General features: G+C 38.5%; 1 protein-coding gene across 2 annotated transcripts; it reads right to left on the bottom strand.

Moving 5' to 3' along the window:
- Nucleotides 1–7803: 7803 nt before the first annotated feature.
- MS3_00002722 (uncharacterized protein) lies at nt 7804–20786 on the bottom strand. Of its 2 annotated transcripts, XM_051210341.1 has the most exons (13): nt 20539–20786; nt 20418–20507; nt 20353–20380; nt 19227–19485; nt 19131–19156; nt 19007–19092; nt 18694–18973; nt 18477–18655; nt 17760–17833; nt 15585–16040; nt 13103–13455; nt 9436–11802; nt 7804–8117 (listed from the first exon to the last, which is right to left on the bottom strand). In XM_051210341.1, the coding sequence occupies exons 1-12, from the start codon at nt 20650–20652 to the stop codon at nt 11666–11668; spliced, it is 2082 nt and encodes a 693-aa protein (XP_051070327.1). In that variant the 5' UTR covers nt 20653–20786; the 3' UTR covers nt 7804–8117; nt 9436–11665. The 2 variants fall into 2 exon arrangements, with proteins under 2 accessions (XP_051070327.1, XP_051070326.1); XM_051210340.1 differs by lacking the exon at nt 7804–8117 and having other exon boundaries at nt 9345–11802; nt 17760–18655; nt 19007–20380.
- Between the last annotated feature and the right edge of the window lie 273 nt (nt 20787–21059).

Genomic DNA, 21059 nt, shown 5'->3' with positions numbered 1-21059 from the left:
GCAAACAGATCAATAACAACAACTACACCACCACCACACACACACACACACACACACACACACCTGATCATCAACAGACATACGACCAACATCACAGTACAAGTCATCCCTAAGCTATAAACAATCAACACAGTTCAACACACGTCCCAACACAAACCAATACTAGACATCATTCGTCACACTCACACTAAACACATCTACCTGGTGCTAAGTAAGAACCAGTACAATCCTGCTTCACCGAAGAGACCAGAAAACATTTCCCCTTCGTCGTTGGCTTCCTGAAAACTAGACATCTCCAGGACGGATCAACAACGGTTCTTACTCAAACACCAACAACAACACCATCCGATACACTGACAAACATGTAAACATCCACACCTCATTTAACAATCGAAACTCTAACTACACTAATCGCAATCACATCACCAATATTACTTATTGGTTTGTTTGTAAATAAAGACAAACTTTCACGCACACCAGTATATCGCTGTCCCGCCTTATCAATTCACTCATCCACCCACCTTCCCACAAAATCTCACAATTACCAACACACACTCAAGTGCATACATACTCCAAACACTCATTATTAATTAACCCTCACAATGCATTCCTAGCTCCAATGAGAACACATCACTTCTCAGACACTAAACCACAACGGTGCCAACAAAATTTACTGAAATACTTCACTTCATTCAAATATAAACTCTCACAAAAACACACACACCACTACCGTCAAACCATCAACACACATTACAACAAACTATGAACAGAATTTTCATTACTCAGAGATTACCACAAACCGTAACCCCACATCAAACCACACAAATTCAACACTAAACTAACTTACTCATTAACGTTCTACACGCACACTTACACTATCACCACACACACCGTCTGTCTCCCAGCTGAACAACACACTATACATCATCAATCAATCCAGCTCGAACAGCTCGAACGAAAATCACACATCTCACTACAATCACTCACCTAATTCCCTCAGCATGTCAACAAGCTCATCAGCACGCCTCACGCTCAACAGAACACATCTCAGAAATACCTCCCACAATCACTCACAAATATAACCAAACTACACACCCCACCACACACACACACACACACATACACACAAACACGCCAATAGAATAATCAATACCATTGACAAACAAAGTGAAACACTGAAAGTTACAAACACAGAATAAATGAGTCGTCAACTACACTAACAAACAAACACCCCAACACAATGATCCCAGTCCAACCATATTCAAAATCAACAAAACCAACAACACTATTCCCTACCATACAAACACAAACAGGCAAACAGATCAATAACAACAACTACACCACCACCACCACCACACACACACACACACACACAAAACCACCTGATCATCAACAGACATACGACCAACATCACAGTACAAGTCATCCCTAAGCTATAAACAATCAACACAGTTCAACACACGTCCCAACACAAACCAATACTAGACATCATTCGTCACACTCACACTAAACACATCTACCTGGTGCTAAGTAAGAACCAGTACAATCCTGCTTCACCGAAGAGACCAGAAAACATTTCCCCTTCGTCGTTGGCTTCCTGAAAACTAGACATCTCCAGGACGGATCAACAACGGTTCTTACTCAAACACCAACAACAACACCATCCGATACACTGACAAACATGTAAACATCCACACCTCATTTAACAATCGAAACTCTAACTACACTAATCGCAATCACATCACCAATATTACTTATTGGTTTGTTTGTAAATAAAGACAAACTTTCACGCACACCAGTATATCGCTGTCCCGCCTTATCAATTCACTCATCCACCCACCTTCCCACAAAATCTCACAATTACCAACACACACTCAAGTGCATACATACTCCAAACACTCATTATTAACCCTCACAATGCATTCCTAGCTCCAATGAGAACACATCACTTCTCAGACACTAAACCACAACGGTGCCAACAAAATTTACTGAAATACTTCACTTCATTCAAATATAAACTCTCACAAAAACACACACACCACTACCGTCAAACCATCAACACACATTACAACAAACTATGAACAGAATTTTCATTACTCAGAGATTACCACAAACCGTAACCCCACATCAAACCACACAAATTCAACACTAAACTAACTTACTCATTAACGTTCTACACGCACACTTACACTATCACCACACACACCGTCTGTCTCCCAGCTGAACAACACACTATACATCATCAATCAATCCAGCTCGAACAGCTCGAACGAAAATCACACATCTCACTACAATCACTCACCTAATTCCTCAGCATGTCAACAAGCTCATCAGCACGCCTCACGCTCAACAGAACACATCTCAGAAATACCTCCCACAATCACTCACAAATATAACCAAACTACACACCCCACCACCACCACCACACACACACACACATACACACAAACACGCCAATAGAATAATCAATACCATTGACAAACAAAGTGAAACACTCAAAGTTACAAACACAGAATAAATGAGTCGTCAACTACACTAACAAACAAACACCCCAACACAATGATCCCAGTCCAACCATATTCAAAATCAACAAAACCAACAACACTATTCCCTACCATACAAACACAAACAGGCAAACAGATCAATAACAACAACTACACCACCACCACACACACACACACACACACAAAAACCACCTGATCATCAACAGACATACGACCAACATCACAGTACAAGTCATCCCTAAGCTATAAACAATCAACACAGTTCAACACACGTCCCAACACAAACCAATACTAGACATCATTCGTCACACTCACACTAAACACATCTACCTGGTGCTAAGTAAGAACCAGTACAATCCTGCTTCACCGAAGAGACCAGAAAACATTTCCCTTCGTCGTTGGCTTCCTGAAAACTAGACATCTCCAGGACGGATCAACAACGGTTCTTACTCAAACACCAACAACAACACCATCCGATACACTGACAAACATGTAAACATCCACACCTCATTTAACAATCGAAACTCTAACTACACTAATCGCAATCACATCACCAATATTACTTATTGGTTTGTTTGTAAATAAAGACAAACTTTCACGCACACCAGTATATCGCTGTCCCGCCTTATCAATTCACTCATCCACCCACCTTCCCACAAAATCTCACAATTACCAACACACACTCAAGTGCATACATACTCCAAACACTCATTATTAATTAACCCTCACAATGCATTCCTAGCTCCAATGAGAACACATCACTTCTCAGACACTAAACCACAACGGTGCCAACAAAATTTACTGAAATACTTCACTTCATTCAAATATAAACTCTCACAAAAACACACACACCACTACCGTCAAACCATCAACACACATTACAACAAACTATGAACAGAATTTTCATTACTCAGAGATTACCACAAACCGTAACCCCACATCAAACCACACAAATTCAACACTAAACTAACTTACTCATTAACGTTCTACACGCACACTTACACTATCACCACACACACCGTCTGTCTCCCAGCTGAACAACACACTATACATCATCAATCAATCCAGCTCGAACAGCTCGAACGAAAATCACACATCTCACTACAATCACTCACCTAATTCCCTCAGCATGTCAACAAGCTCATCAGCACGCCTCACGCTCAACAGAACACATCTCAGAAATACCTCCCACAATCACTCACAAATATAACCAAACTACACACCCCACCACACACACACACACACACACATACACACAAACACGCCAATAGAATAATCAATACCATTGACAAACAAAGTGAAACACTCAAAGTTACAAACACAGAATAAATGAGTCGTCAACTACACTAACAAACAAACACCCCAACACAATGATCCCAGTCCAACCATATTCAAAATCAACAAAACCAACAACACTATTCCCTACCATACAAACACAAACAGGCAAACAGATCAATAACAACAACTACACCACCACCACACACACACACACACACACACACACAAAACCACCTGATCATCAACAGACATACGACCAACATCACAGTACAAGTCATCCCTAAGCTATAAACAATCAACACAGTTCAACACACGTCCCAACACAAACCAATACTAGACATCATTCGTCACACTCACACTAAACACATCTACCTGGTGCTAAGTAAGAACCAGTACAATCCTGCTTCACCGAAGAGACCAGAAAACATTTCCCCTTCGTCGTTGGCTTCCTGAAAACTAGACATCTCCAGGACGGATCAACAACGGTTCTTACTCAAACACCAACAACAACACCATCCGATACACTGACAAACATGTAAACATCCACACCTCATTTAACAATCGAAACTCTAACTACACTAATCGCAATCACATCACCAATATTACTTATTGGTTTGTTTGTAAATAAAGACAAACTTTCACGCACACCAGTATATCGCTGTCCCGCCTTATCAATTCACTCATCCACCCACCTTCCCACAAAATCTCACAATTACCAACACACACTCAAGTGCATACATACTCCAAACACTCATTATTAATTAACCCTCACAATGCATTCCTAGCTCCAATGAGAACACATCACTTCTCAGACACTAAACCACAACGGTGCCAACAAAATTTACTGAAATACTTCACTTCATTCAAATATAAACTCTCACAAAACACACACACCACTACCGTCAAACCATCAACACACATTACAACAAACTATGAACAGAATTTTCATTACTCAGAGATTACCACAAACCGTAACCCCACATCAAACCACACAAATTCAACACTAAACTAATTTACTCATTAACGTTCTACACGCACACTTACACTATCACCACACACACCGTCTGTCTCCCAGCTGAACAACACACTATACATCATCAATCAATCCAGCTCGAACAGCTCGAACGAAAATCACACATCTCACTACAATCACTCACCTAATTCCTCAGCATGTCAACAAGCTCATCAGCACGCCTCACGCTCAACAGAACACATCTCAGAAATACCTCCCACAATCACTCACAAATATAACCAAACTACACACCCCACCACACACACACACACACATACACACAAACACGCCAATAGAATAATCAATACCATTGACAAACAAAGTGAAACACTCAAAGTTACAAACACAGAATAAATGAGTCGTCAACTACACTAACAAACAAACACCCCAACACAATGATCCCAGTCCAACCATATTCAAAATCAACAAAACCAACAACACTATTCCCTACCATACAAACACAAACAGGCAAACAGATCAATAACAACAACTACACCACCACCACCACCACCACCACACACACACACACACAAAACCACCTGATCATCAACAGACATACGACCAACATCACAGTACAAGTCATCCCTAAGCTATAAACAATCAACACAGTTCAACACACGTCCCAACACAAACCAATACTAGACATCATTCGTCACACTCACACTAAACACATCTACCTGGTGCTAAGTAAGAACCAGTACAATCCTGCTTCACCGAAGAGACCAGAAAACATTTCCCCTTCGTCGTTGGCTTCCTGAAAACTAGACATCTCCAGGACGGATCAACAACGGTTCTTACTCAAACACCAACAACAACACCATCCGATACACTGACAAACATGTAAACATCCACACCTCATTTAACAATCGAAACTCTAACTACACTAATCGCAATCACATCACCAATATTACTTATTGGTTTGTTTGTAAATAAAGACAAACTTTCACGCACACCAGTATATCGCTGTCCCGCCTTATCAATTCACTCATCCACCCACCTTCCCACAAAATCTCACAATTACCAACACACACTCAAGTGCATACATACTCCAAACACTCATTATTAATTAACCCTCACAATGCATTCCTAGCTCCAATGAGAACACATCACTTCTCAGACACTAAACCACAACGGTGCCAACAAAATTTACTGAAATACTTCACTTCATTCAAATATAAACTCTCACAAAACACACACACCACTACCGTCAAACCATCAACACACATTACAACAAACTATGAACAGAATTTTCATTACTCAGAGATTACCACAAACCGTAACCCCACATCAAACCACACAAATTCAACACTAAACTAACTTACTCATTAACGTTCTACACGCACACTTACACTATCACCACACACACCGTCTGTCTCCCAGCTGAACAACACACTATACATCATCAATCAATCCAGCTCGAACAGCTCGAACGAAAATCACACATCTCACTACAATCACTCACCTAATTCCCTCAGCATGTCAACAAGCTCATCAGCACGCCTCACGCTCAACAGAACACATCTCAGAAATACCTCCCACAATCACTCACAAATATAACCAAACTACACACCCCACCACCACCACACACACACACACACACACACAAACACGCCAATAGAATAATCAATACCATTGACAAACAAAGTGAAACACTCAAAGTTACAAACACAGAATAAATGAGTCGTCAACTACACTAACAAACAAACACCCCAACACAATGATCCCAGTCCAACCATATTCAAAATCAACAAAACCAACAACACTATTCCCTACCATACAAACACAAACAGGCAAACAGATCAATAACAACAACTACACCACCACCACCACCAACACCACCACCACCACACACACACACACACAAAACCACCTGATCATCAACAGACATACGACCAACATCACAGTACAAGTCATCCCTAAGCTATAAACAATCAACACAGTTCAACACACGTCCCAACACAAACCAATACTAGACATCATTCGTCACACTCACACTAAACACATCTACCTGGTGCTAAGTAAGAACCAGTACAATCCTGCTTCACCGAAGAGACCAGAAAACATTTCCCTTCGTCGTTGGCTTCCTGAAAACTAGACATCTCCAGGACGGATCAACAACGGTTCTTACTCAAACACCAACAACAACACCATCCGATACACTGACAAACATGTAAACATCCACACCTCATTTAACAATCGAAACTCTAACTACACTAATCGCAATCACATCACCAATATTACTTATTGGTTTGTTTGTAAATAAAGACAAACTTTCACGCACACCAGTATATCGCTGTCCCGCCTTATCAATTCACTCATCCACCCACCTTCCCACAAAATCTCACAATTACCAACACACACTCAAGTGCATACATACTCCAAACACTCATTATTAATTAACCCTCACAATGCATTCCTAGCTCCAATGAGAACACATCACTTCTCAGACACTAAACCACAACGGTGCCAACAAAATTTACTGAAATACTTCACTTCATTCAAATATAAACTCTCACAAAAACACACACACCACTACCGTCAAACCATCAACACACATTACAACAAACTATGAACAGAATTTTCATTACTCAGAGATTACCACAAACCGTAACCCCACATCAAACCACACAAATTCAACACTAAACTAACTTACTCATTAACGTTCTACACGCACACTTACACTATCACCACACACACCGTCTGTCTCCCAGCTGAACAACACACTATACATCATCAATCAATCCAGCTCGAACAGCTCGAACGAAAATCACACATCTCACTACAATCACTCACCTAATTCCCTCAGCATGTCAACAAGCTCATCAGCACGCCTCACGCTCAACAGAACACATCTCAGAAATACCTCCCACAATCACTCACAAATATAACCAAACTACACACCCCACCACACACACACACACACATACACACAAACACGCCAATAGAATAATCAATACCATTGACAAACAAAGTGAAACACTCAAAGTTACAAACACAGAATAAATGAGTCGTCAACTACACTAACAAACAAACACCCCAACCCAATGATCCCAGTCCAACCATATTCAAAATCAACAAAACCAACAACACTATTCCCTACCATACAAACACAAACAGGCAAACAGATCAATAACAACAACTACACCACCACCACCACCACCACACACACACACACACAAAACCACCTGATCATCAACAGACATACGACCAACATCACAGTACAAGTCATCCCTAAGCTATAGACAATCAACACAGTTCAACACACGTCCCAACACAAACCAATACTAGACATCATTCGTCACACTCACACTAAACACATCTACCTGGTGCTAAGTAAGAACCAGTACAATCCTGGTTCACCGAAGAGACCAGAAAACATTTCCCCTTCGTCGTTGGCTTCCTGAAAACTAGACATCTCCAGGACGGATCAACAACGGTTCTTACTCAAACACCAACAACAACACCATCCGATACACTGACAAACATGTAAACATCCACACCTCATTTAACAATCGAAACTCTAACTACACTAATCGCAATCACATCACCAATATTACTTATTGGTTTGTTTGTAAATAAAGACAAACTTTCACGCACACCAGTATATCGCTGTCCCGCCTTATCAATTCACTCATCCACCCACCTTCCCACAAAATCTCACAATTACCAACACACACTCAAGTGCATACATACTCCAAACACTCATTATTAATTAACCCTCACAATGCATTCCTAGCTCCAATGAGAACACATCACTTCTCAGACACTAAACCACAACGGTGCCAACAAAATTTACTGAAATACTTCACTTCATTCAAATATAAACTCTCACAAAAACACACACACCACTACCGTCAAACCATCAACACACATTACAACAAACTATGAACAGAATTTTCATTACTCAGAGATTACCACAAACCGTAACCCCACATCAAACCACACAAATTCAACACTAAACTAATTTACTCATTAACGTTCTACACGCACACTTACACTATCACCACACACACCGTCTGTCTCCCAGCTGAACAACACACTATACATCATCAATCAATCCAGCTCGAACAGCTCGAACGAAAATCACACATCTCACTACAATCACTCACCTAATTCCCTCAGCATGTCAACAAGCTCATCAGCACGCCTCACGCTCAACAGAACACATCTCAGAAATACCTCCCACAATCACTCACAAATATAACCAAACTACACACCCCACCACACACACACACACACATACACACAAACACGCCAATAGAATAATCAATACCATTGACAAACAAAGTGAAACACTCAAAGTTACAAACACAGAATAAATGAGTCGTCAACTACACTAACAAACAAACACCCCAACCCAATGATCCCAGTCCAACCATATTCAAAATCAACAAAACCAACAACACTATTCCCTACCATACAAACACAAACAGGCAAACAGATCAATAACAACAACTACACCACACACACACACACACACACACACACACACACAAAAACCACCTGATCATCAACAGACATACGACCAACATCACAGTACAAGTCATCCCTAAGCTATAAACAATCAACACAGTTCAACACACGTCCCAACACAAACCAATACTAGACATCATTCGTCACACTCACACTAAACACATCTACCTGGTGCTAAGTAAGAACCAGTACAATCCTGGTTCACCGAAGAGACCAGAAAACATTTCCCCTTCGTCGTTGGCTTCCTGAAAACTAGACATCTCCAGGACGGATCAACAAGGGTTCTTACTCAAACACCAACAACAACACCATCCGATACACTGACAAACATGTAAACATCCACACCTCATTTAACAATCGAAACTCTAACTACACTAATCGCAATCACATCACCAATATTACTTATTGGTTTGTTTGTAAATAAAGACAAACTTTCACGCACACCAGTATATCGCTGTCCCGCCTTATCAATTCACTCATCCACCCACCTTCCCACAAAATCTCACAATTACCAACACACACTCAAGTGCATACATACTCCAAACACTCATTATTAACCATCACAATGCATTCCTAGCTCCAATGAGAACACATCACTTCTCAGACACTAAACCACAACGGTGCCAACAAAATTTACTGAAATACTTCACTTCATTCAAATATAAACTCTCACAAAACACACACACCACTACCGTCAAACCATCAACACACATTACAACAAACTATGAACAGAATTTTCATTACTCAGAGATTACCACAAACCGTAACCCCACATCAAACCACACAAATTCAACACTAAACTAATTTACTCATTAACGTTCTACACGCACACTTACACTATCACCACACACACCGTCTGTCTCCCAGCTGAACAACACACTATACATCATCAATCAATCCAGCTCGAACAGCTCGAACGAAAATCACACATCTCACTACAATCACTCACCTAATTCCCTCAGCATGTCAACAAGCTCATCAGCACGCCTCACGCTCAACAGAACACATCTCAGAAATACCTCCCACAATCACTCACAAATATAACCAAACTACACACCCCACCACCACCACCACCACCACCACCACACACACAACACACAAACACGCCAATAGAATAATCAATACCATTGACAAACAAAGTGAAACACTGAAAGTTACAAACACAGAATAAATGAGTCGTCAACTACACTAACAAACAAACAAACACCCCAACCCAATGATCCCAGTCCAACCATATTCAAAATCAACAAAACCAACAACACTATTCCCTACCATACAAACACAAACAGGCAAACAGATCAATAACAACAACTACACCACACACACACACACACACACAAAACCACCTGATCATCAACAGACATACGACCAACATCACAGTACAAGTCATCCCTAAGCTATAGACAATCAACACAGTTCAACACACGTCCCAACACAAACCAATACTAGACATCATTCGTCACACTCACACTAAACACATCTACCTGGTGCTAAGTAAGAACCAGTACAATCCTGGTTCACCGAAGAGACCAGAAAACATTTCCCCTTCGTCGTTGGCTTCCTGAAAACTAGACATCTCCAGGACGGATCAACAAGGGTTCTTACTCAAACACCAACAACAACACCATCCGATACACTGACAAACATGTAAACATCCACACCTCATTTAACAATCGAAACTCTAACTACACTAATCGCAATCACATCACCAATATTACTTATTGGTTTGTTTGTAAATAAAGACAAACTTTCACGCACACCAGTATATCGCTGTCCCGCCTTATCAATTCACTCATCCACCCACCTTCCCACAAAATCTCACAATTACCAACACACACTCAAGTGCATACATACTCCAAACACTCATTATTAACCATCACAATGCATTCCTAGCTCCAATGAGAACACATCACTTCGCAGACACTAAACCACCACGGTGCCAACAAAATTTAGTGATGTAGAATTTTTCCAGGTTTTACGTATTCTTTCGGATTGAATGGTTGATATTTATCTGTAATTTTTTTGTGCAATAGGATGTTGTCAGTTGATTATACTCGGTTCAGACGTTTATTTGTGACCAGTTTTTTAAGGCTTATTTCATCGAGTTTTCTACAAATATGATTTTGCTTAATAATTTTTAAATCATTTAAATACCATCGGGCATCGTATAACTAGATTGGGATAGTAGATTAATAAATAGCTCAATTACGGTGTGAAGGATCAAAGTTAAAACATTTCTAAAGAAAATGCTTTATATGAATGAATGCAGATCGACAACCTTCATGGATAAAAATTTTCGCACAATTAATACACTTGCTAAATGTAATTGATATAAGTAGAGAATTGCTTGTCAAATTTGAATATAACATATTCATATACATATAATAAGCAATAAGTGTTATTGGTATCGGCGACCTGTATTTCGATTTTCATATGTAGGAGATAGGAAAAATGCATTGTTTGCCGGCCTCCACGACTGTGATGGAGATGAGAAAACTTTGGAACGTCTTTCAGTTTGCCAATTCGTTCTTGGCTCTACAATTGGAATATACATATTCAAAGTAAAGAAGAAACAAATTTGCACATAGTCTTGAAATAGAATTCTAACCAAGAAAAAAAATATATATATATATATATATATATATATATATATATATATTGGTTTGCCAACGATTTGAATGAACTAGTTAGTAGAAATCTATACATTTTTGAAAATTAGACGTGACAAATTAATGGTCAGATACACTACAAGAAATGTATAGACATTACTTCCAGTATTCCGTTTTCTAGCGGCATTTTCAGTTAACAATAAAAAAAGGAAAACGCTTTTCCTAAACAAACGGTTTTGAACACTTAATGTACACTTTTTAATAATTTCTAAAGTCTTGAAATTTGAAATTATTTTTCTCAGAAATTTGGATTAAGCAAGAACAACAATCAAAGCAGAAAAATATGAGTTCATTTTATTTCGAGTTTTTATCGGTTTCTTATAACTTTATTCGTATCAAAAGATAATATTCAATAATAAACACAGGTGACTGAACAATCAAAATAAAAAGGTCATCAATACGATAATGATATATATGCCACTTGAAAAACATCTAGAAATAGTGAAACCTAGAAGCTTGAGACTACGAAATATGGGAAGAAAAAGAAACCACTGGTGATCTTCCTGTAATGAGAGGGCCTATAATTATTCGATTATGGTTGGATTATAAGCTGAATGGTATCTCATTAGTCCTCTAATCTTTATTGTATCTTCATTCTATTATTTATTTTTATTCAGTATTCGTTTGTGTGGTTCATATGTTTTTAGACTACGACCGCAGGTATTTATTACCTGAAAAAGCGACTCCCGATAAATTGTAAAACGCCAGGAATTGAGACTTCTACAGATTATAATATTACAAATATATTACTGATTAATGCACAATACTAATGAAAACCTAATCAAAGTGAATAAGATCACTAATTAAATTCTGAAACCATAAGTGAAAAGAATATTTCTAGTTTGTACTTAGTAGCGTTCAAAAAGACTAAGTAAAATCTGTATATATTGAAGTAACTACGACTTGAAATTAGCAAACGTACAATCGATTTCTAACTGGGTTTGCGAAACGTGAGTTCCAAACGAAGGTGATCCATATAGTCTTTATCGAGAAACGACTATAAAAACTCAGATGTCTTGGGAATAAAAAGAAAGATAAGGCAGTCAGTTAATCCAAGTGCTAGATATATTACCTTACACTACGATTATCAATAGAGACAGATAACCAACAAAAGAATTACAGGTGAATCGGCTGGGGCCCCTTATATTAACTTGACGATTACGTACCTGAACGGTGTTCATACTCCACGATTTCGGGCCTGTGTGGTGTAGACTGTAACATCAGTGGACTGCGGCCACGATGACTGGTTTCCGTGCGATGGCGATTGAAATTGAGAGAAACTGGGTACGGGCGCATCATTGTAGAATCTCTTGACCTTGGTGGGCTTCTACTAACTGCACGGTACTCTCGTTTACTCTCCTCAACTCTCATTCGTGAAGTAGGGGGGTTTGACCTTAATTGACTTCTGCGTACTTCAGATAGATGACTATCGTGAGTTCGATAACGTTCTTCAGAATACATATCTGTACGAGAGGCTACGGCCATTTTTCGACTATCAAAATTGCTGTAATTCGTATAGCTAAAAATAGGAATTGGTAATAAGTAAATTACATATCACTACCATCAAGCTTATGTTCGTGCATATACATACAAATATAGAAATAAACTTATATAATTATCTAATTTTAGTAAATCCTATATGCACAAACAAATGAAAATTCATTGTAAAGTAACGGATATAGTTTATTGCCCAATAAATCACTTAAATGATAGTGTAGTGAACGTGAAATAAATAATCACAAAAACTAAGTTAAATTAACTCATTAACCAGATATTTGGGTATGAACCATTCTAAATGCGAGAGCTAATGATATTTACTCGGTTACCCAAACTAAATTGCATGGAACGGAGTTCGAACCTGAAACTTATTGGCTGATAATTGAACGCCCTAGCCACTAGACCACTCGCTTTATATAAATAACAACGTTAAAATATAGTTCGGTCATAATCAATGTAAAACCTGGTACAAATTCCGGACGGACTAAGTTTCTACACCATATCAGCACGAGGAGATGAAATCAATAAGACGAATGGTAAGGGAGTCAAAACAGTGGTTGTATCATTGTTAGTGAGAAAGACTTAACATTGGAAAATATGGTTCAAAAAGAAAAAATGGAAATCTAAGATCAAGTGGGAGATACAGTGAATGCGATATATTCTAGGCAATCACCAATTGAGCCCAAACCAGATAATCAACACACAAACTGCCCAGTTTAACAGTCAATGACGTAGTGTATTGGTCAGATAAATTAACTTGGCGCTTCCTAGTTTTCAACCAACTCCTATTCGCGTCAGCATTGCGCGACGAGGTAGGTGGTGTTTGGGCATACACAACACATATCCAAGCCATCTTAGTTAAAGATCCACAGCCTCATCAAATGATTTGCCACATTCGCTCAATACCCCACCTTTAATCTCAGAATTAATCATTTTTGGTCTCATCATGCACGAGAAATTCTTCGGAAATAACTACTTTTAAATACTTGTAGCCTACTCTTTTATATGTTACGTTTCACAGCTGTGTAGTGATACAGAATGGACGGCTGCGCAGTAAGTTTGCCTAAATGAGGGTAATAAGTTGTCCCAATGTATGAGTTACAACGATTTTACTAGGGGTTAGGAAATATAAGGGAGAAGATAAACTAACTAGTTAACAAACGACTGCTTATAGTTATGAGTAATGGGTTATGAAGATTGTTGAGTTTTTATTGAGATCATGAACCGACCAATGTTAGACCACCATTGAAAACTTGAAAGCACTAGATGGCCGTTTCGTCCTTACAGTCTTATCGAACGGCACCAAAAGCTAATGATGACGACGGTCATATGAGAACTAACTACACAAACATGAATTATGGAGTGTTAGGTGTGAAATTCAGAGAACAAGTTATATTTATTCTTTCCATTTGTACTAAAATGATATTGATTTTATCTCATATAACACCACTGTATTCAGATAATTAACTCCCGGGAATAATAAAATCTTAAGCCACCTTCACAATAACTAATTCCACAAACATTACGGATAACCTGAGCTCTATCAATTTTTGCCGGATGTCAAAGTAACAATGAATGTAACTAGCTGAAAAAGTCAGACCAAAAATAATTATTAACTTAACATCACAAACGGTTTTAAAAGACGAAATATCTATATTGAAAACCATGTAATTCAGTCAGTACATTTTAAAAATTCTTAACTGAAACCAATCTGAGTAGACGTATTTGGTATAGTACTACATTATCGTATTAACACTAAATGTATACTGATCTGTCTACAACAGACATTGTTAAACATGAAATCAAAATGCTTTTTGAGCTGAATACTCAACATATAACAAAAGTAAAACCTGGCTAACATTTCATAACAATCTTAAATAAAACTAATCAAATAATCTGATTCAGTAGACAAATCACAACAATACTGTAGACATATTTATCTTCAGTGTGTATATCACATGCGACCGTTGTGCAGCCTCAAACTATGAGGACGAATGTAACTCCTACATGAGAATCCAAGCTTTATAAGCATAACTGACATATTTCACTCAGATAAACAATATACTTCTGGATCCTCGATGGGTTTTAAGTGCTACAAATAAAGAGAAGTGACAATGAATTTCGTGGAATAGATATAAAGCCATGGCTTACCGCGGTTCAGAACGAGTCATCAAGTGACTTTGACGAGAACGACTATCGTATACTGATTTAGCAGTGTTTCTTCCTGTATAGACTGATGATTGAGTGTTTCGTGCATACCGACTTGATTCATGTGATCGACCAGGTGACTGAGGATGATACTTTCGTTCTGGCAAAACAGGGCGATAGGGTTCACGTATATCTCTTTCTACAGGACGATTAGTACGAAAGATTGGGTTCCGTTTTGAAGTAAGTGTATTCAAGGGGATTAAACGGGAAGGTGGAGAAAGACAGCTTCGATGGTTTTCTGGACATATATTTGAACTTCTGTGTACTCTAGGCAAAAATGATTTGGACGATCGATGTGAAACACTGGCACTTTTGTGAATACGAATTGGCTCACGCAGCCTTCGATTGACAGTATAATTTAATCTTCTTTGTAACAGCGACTGCGTTCCATGATTGGTGCTAAAACGTTCAAAAAGAGCTAAAGTTCTAGAACTGCGTGGTTACTGAGCAAACAGAAATATGCAGTTGAGTATTACTCTTAAGAATAACTAGACGTATTTAATCGTTCTATATCAATTACAAAACAAATCAAAATTCCACTGCTGTAACAGGTTGTGTGAGAATAAATATGATGCCACGTATGTCAATAAGTTTGAAACTGTTTATGACAAGAACCAAACTGGTATTTCTTCGGATAACTAAACAAAAAGGAGAAAAAACGTTTAGACACGCTTAGGGCACCCAAAGACTGTTCACCACTGAGACCCAACCGTAGCCGTTAACGTAATGGCGTGGATAAACTATAATAACTGAAACGTTTGTTCATTGATTTTCCACTAGGTTAGGTAGGTTAGTTGTAGAGTAGTAAGACAAAATGCTGGTAATTTTAGGTCCGAGTGAGAAAACGTAATATTGCATATACTAGGGAATGGTGGTTGTGACGTTTTACGAGGACAACTACCATCTCTAGTGATGCCATTATGCAGACGATGATGGGAAAGATAAGCATTAAAATTAGAATGCCCTCCTTTTGTTACACAGATTTTTGGGGCCGGTTGCAAGATCTTAATGTGACTCCACGAGAGATCTAGAACGTGAAGCACCATGTCAAGAACTATAAACGAAAATAATAGTGACAATTGCTTTATACAACCGTGCAAATTGCACTAAACAGTTGTCCCTGAAGCCTTACAGTCACAACCCTACTTTATAAGGTAATAACTAGGAAACGAGTTTACATCACGGGCTCGAAAGTAGAAATAACCATTGCAGTACGAAGAGTTGAAGAGTGTCAACTGTCCACCCCCTAATTTGTGGATTAACAGTACATATCTATGTTGAGTTCATTAATCACTAAGAAAAAAGTTGGTTTGCTATTATTTTTATTTATATGGGTAGAGTAGCTTAAATGTTTCATCACAAATTCTTACTATTTTGTGACATCCTTAAGTGATATGAAAGAATCGAAACATTCATTAGGTGAATTAGGGAAAACTGAGGAGGGATCAGGTTTGGTCAAAATTTACTGGCGAAATTTCGAATCCTTAGTTCTTTTAGGGTTAAAGTTATAATTATTTGTGCTTTATATCAAGTATATTTCGTGACTCCGCTAGCCGAGTAGTTTTGAGTAGGTATATGGGTCAAAAATGACCAAAGTACTATTCTAGCAACGGCTATAAATATAAACTTAGTGATGGAGTAACGTAGCGATTAGTGGTAAGGGTTATACGCCGTTTCAATTTGGAAACTAGTTTTGCCAACAACCTAATAGTATGAACAGTATGTTCGTGTTCCTAAAAATAAGCCCTTAGTACGGTGCAACACTGAATCCAAATAATTTAAAACATCTGAAAACTTGGTACCAGGATATGTGAGAAAATCCCTAAACCGAAAATAAAACTGACAAGATACACAAAGTAGCAGTAGCTAAATCCCGTAATTATTGGACTAGCAACGGAGTCGATTCAGAACCACGAGTATTCGAGTAGTAAATGGTTCATTAAAACAGAATATAGACATTTGGAGAACGATTGTTTGGAATATGAGTCTAACTGAGAGGACAAAATGTTAGGTTCACAAGATGAATCAAATACAAAAATTTTCATTCTGGCTAATAAATTGTGCATGTCAGGTTACTAAAATAAGTACAAAAAACATCAAGATCAGTTATTCACTTACTTGATCCGTGAAGAGCTTTGTCGCTGTGAAATACTTTTATGTTTAGATGCAAGGGCCAGACCGCCTCGTGAACGCTATAAAAACGTATAGATCAAAAACATTCATAAACGATGAGATAAGTAATTGGAACTAATCAAATCCGACGAATACTTCAGCACTTTTTGAAATTAAAAACCGAACAGAATTCATTTAATTCAGATTCTTGGGATTTGTTTATGAAATACACATCAGAAACTTCGCACAGTTGCTTCCAATGCTTTTCCGAGGAATTGATTTAAATTGTTGAATTTCTCTCCAACATATAGGGTCGAATAATAACTCAAAATTCTTGCTGTACTTTGATAAATGTGCAGTTGGTCTTTTGTAAATTTGGGGATTATTACATGCCATTTTCCAAATATGATAACTCTGATACTTACATATGACGACACAAGAACTAAATTGGTAAAAGTACTTTACCTCTGCAACAAGGTTTCGTTCTTCACAGGGACATGTGAACTATCCATTAAAGCGCCTGTGTTAAGGCTTCGAAAAGCTCCCGTCTCCAAAGAAAATCTAATCGTAAATTCACACGAAAAGCAACTTCACGAAACCACGTGACATCCTTATGATTAGCAAACCGTGATTAGATATCATAACATACTGCACAGTACGAGTTCAAAATGCAACTACGAGACTGATCGCTCCAAAAATAGTATTATTTTGTAGCATACTCACCAAACTATCCTTTGACATTCTATAATTTGGTCTAGTAAACTGGTATAAAGGTCTTCTGATAGGAGTTTTCTTAATGGAATGTGGACGATTATTGGCGGATAAATATTCGGACCTTTTCCGTTGTTCCCTCAAAATAGCAGTTCTAATGGCAGCACGACGCAACAATCGCTGTCTGTTGGCTAATTATATGAACAATGACAAAATTATGTTGACATACCAATATAACGTCTTCGAGATACCAACGGTCTGGATACCGTCCGTCGAGAATCAGGCATACTAGTTTTTAATTTGTTTAATCCAGCTACTCGATCATTTGCTTTGTTTGATTGAATTGGTGCTTTTCTCTCTGTAGCTTCAACCCGCAGTATGCATCCTCCAAACTCTGTTAAATCATAGGCTCTAGCAGCAGAAGCTGCCTCTTCAGCAGAAGCCATCTGTATAAATCCAAAGCAACCTCCAGGTGTGCGGGTGCTCATAACCACAGTAGCTGATACTACCTGAAAAACTATCCTGATTGGCAAAAAACATACCTTCCCCGCCTTGCTAAAATGTTGCTTTAAATCTGCAGCCTTCACCAATTTCGGTAAGTTACTTATCCACAAATTTCTACAGCTTTCTGACACGTAAAGTGTAACTTAACCAAATGGAACATACCACTAATCTGGTGGGTAGTAACTGAACTAAAAAAAGAAACAGCTTGTGTCAGAAGCGGATAAATATAATCATATCATTCGACAGACATTTACGAACCTTTCTGGTTTATTTTCATGTTTGTCAAGTTCTTCATCTTTGACTTGGGTATCTTTGCTATCGCCTGCGACTTCGGATACGTCATTGTTCCCATATTTCAAATCATAATCTAAATCTTCCTCTTGCTCACCCACTTGAACAACGTATGGGACAGTTTCCTCTGTAATTTTTTTCTGCAATGGATGTTCACTGATAATATATTCATCACTCAATACGTCATCTGACGGACTTCGTCTTTTCGTGATGGGTCCAACTTTCTCTTTCAATAGAATAAGAGTAGAAAGTTATTACCATTAGTTTGATTAGCATAGGGTCGATGCTTTTACTAGTTGGAGAATCAGTAGTTGTCACCAGACAAAAGACAGGGGACATTAAAATCTACGGTGACTTGACTATGAGCATACTAATGTACAATCCTGACTTAATCATAGTCGTTAACCCCAAAATGTAATGTAAATCGGAGAAATAACATACATGCCGACCTATTACAGCTCGCACAATCCAAAGTAACTGCGCAACAGCGGTGATGAATGCGAACAATATTGGATTTTCTGGGTGGTAACGGTATAAACCAAACAAGAAACCATTTATTTGCAACACATCCTACCATAACAGCATAAAATATAGTTCTCTACTGTTTCTTTTATTTGGCGGGTTTGTTAACAAGAATCCTGGATGTTTAGATCAAATACGGCTTCAGATTTCCGTTTACAATTGAATAGAGGGTAGACCAACTCGCTAATAGTAATGATCCGAAATTTACGACTTCGCACACAGGGTGCGGCTTTTTCAGGTAGTATGACAGATCTATTGAACGCGCATGGCATGAAGATTACAGGGTGACAATCCGCTTAATTGATCAAGCAGCGGCTCGAGTCCATGAGCGTCGAAACTAAGTGTTCGCTACAGCTGTACTTGCATTGCACATGGTGACTCAAAATGACGAGTCAAATGTATTATCGCAGGTTCCATTTACGTATAAATTATCAGCTCAACACATCCAAAACATTGTCGGCTGGATTAAGCAACTAAAAGCATCCTACTCCTAACCCATTACTTTGAAATGAAAGTGAAACAAAATGGTTTTTGATGGGCATACAAACGTATATGAACGGAAACAACTTACCAGATCCCAGTCCATCACCATTTACAGGCTATAAAAGAATAAATTTGAATAAAGTGATCACATACCGAATGATCCGATATCTCTAGGTCAGTTTTAACACTATCATCATCTCTGAAACGATAGGTTTGAGGATCGTGACCATCCTTTTCTAAAGTCTAAAACTCTAGGTTGCTTAGACGAAAAAACCTCTTTAAGACGATCCAGCAAAACCTGTTTAACACCGGTTTTATCTTTGTTGCGCTTCTCCAACTCCTTGCGAAGCTCGGCAACCTTAAGATCCGAAATTGGACGTCCCTCCATCTTGAATTGTATCCCACAAAATTATACGGCGCCAGGCCAAAAGTAGAGAGAACAATGTATTTATAGCAAACCGTTGAATCCCTGATATCAAAATTAGGAGATATTGATCACGTTTACTAAGGATTATTATGTCACATTACCTTGGTTTTATTTTAGCGCGCGTTTTAGAAATAATTTTCAGCTCGGAAAGGACAAGAGCCTTGATGGCCTACGTCAGTCCTAGCAATGATGGTCTCTCAGTTGATCCAACTTCCTTTTGGAATTGTCGATGGATGGAACCTCAACCACGTACTGAGGTAATGAGTTCCACTCATTGATGGTCCGATGGGAAAGTCGATAATCAGATGACAAGCAATTTGTTCTGGGCTCGTGAAATTTTTCGGTGTCCTCCTAAATTCTCTGTTTTG

This window comes from Schistosoma haematobium, chromosome ZW (assembly GCF_000699445.3).
Source record: "Schistosoma haematobium chromosome ZW, whole genome shotgun sequence".
In the NCBI taxonomy this organism is placed as follows: Eukaryota; Metazoa; Platyhelminthes; class Trematoda; order Strigeidida; family Schistosomatidae; genus Schistosoma; species Schistosoma haematobium.
This window is presented reverse-complemented; position numbering and strand designations above follow the sequence as displayed.

Bases quoted from the DNA above. Each gene is read 5' to 3' on its own strand.
- MS3_00002722 (XM_051210341.1), bottom strand. From the start codon at position 20,652: ATGGAGGGACGTCCAATTTCGGATCTTAAGGTTGCCGAGCTTCGCAAG. The intron at 20,508-20,538 runs GTTTTTTCGTCT...CTAGAGTTTTAG, and splicing joins TGCTGGATCGTCTTAAAGAG to ACTTTAGAAAAGGATGGTCA. The intron at 19,157-19,226 runs GTTCGTAAATGT...TTCTTTTTTTAG, and splicing joins CATGAAAATAAACCAGAAAG to TTCAGTTACTACCCACCAGA.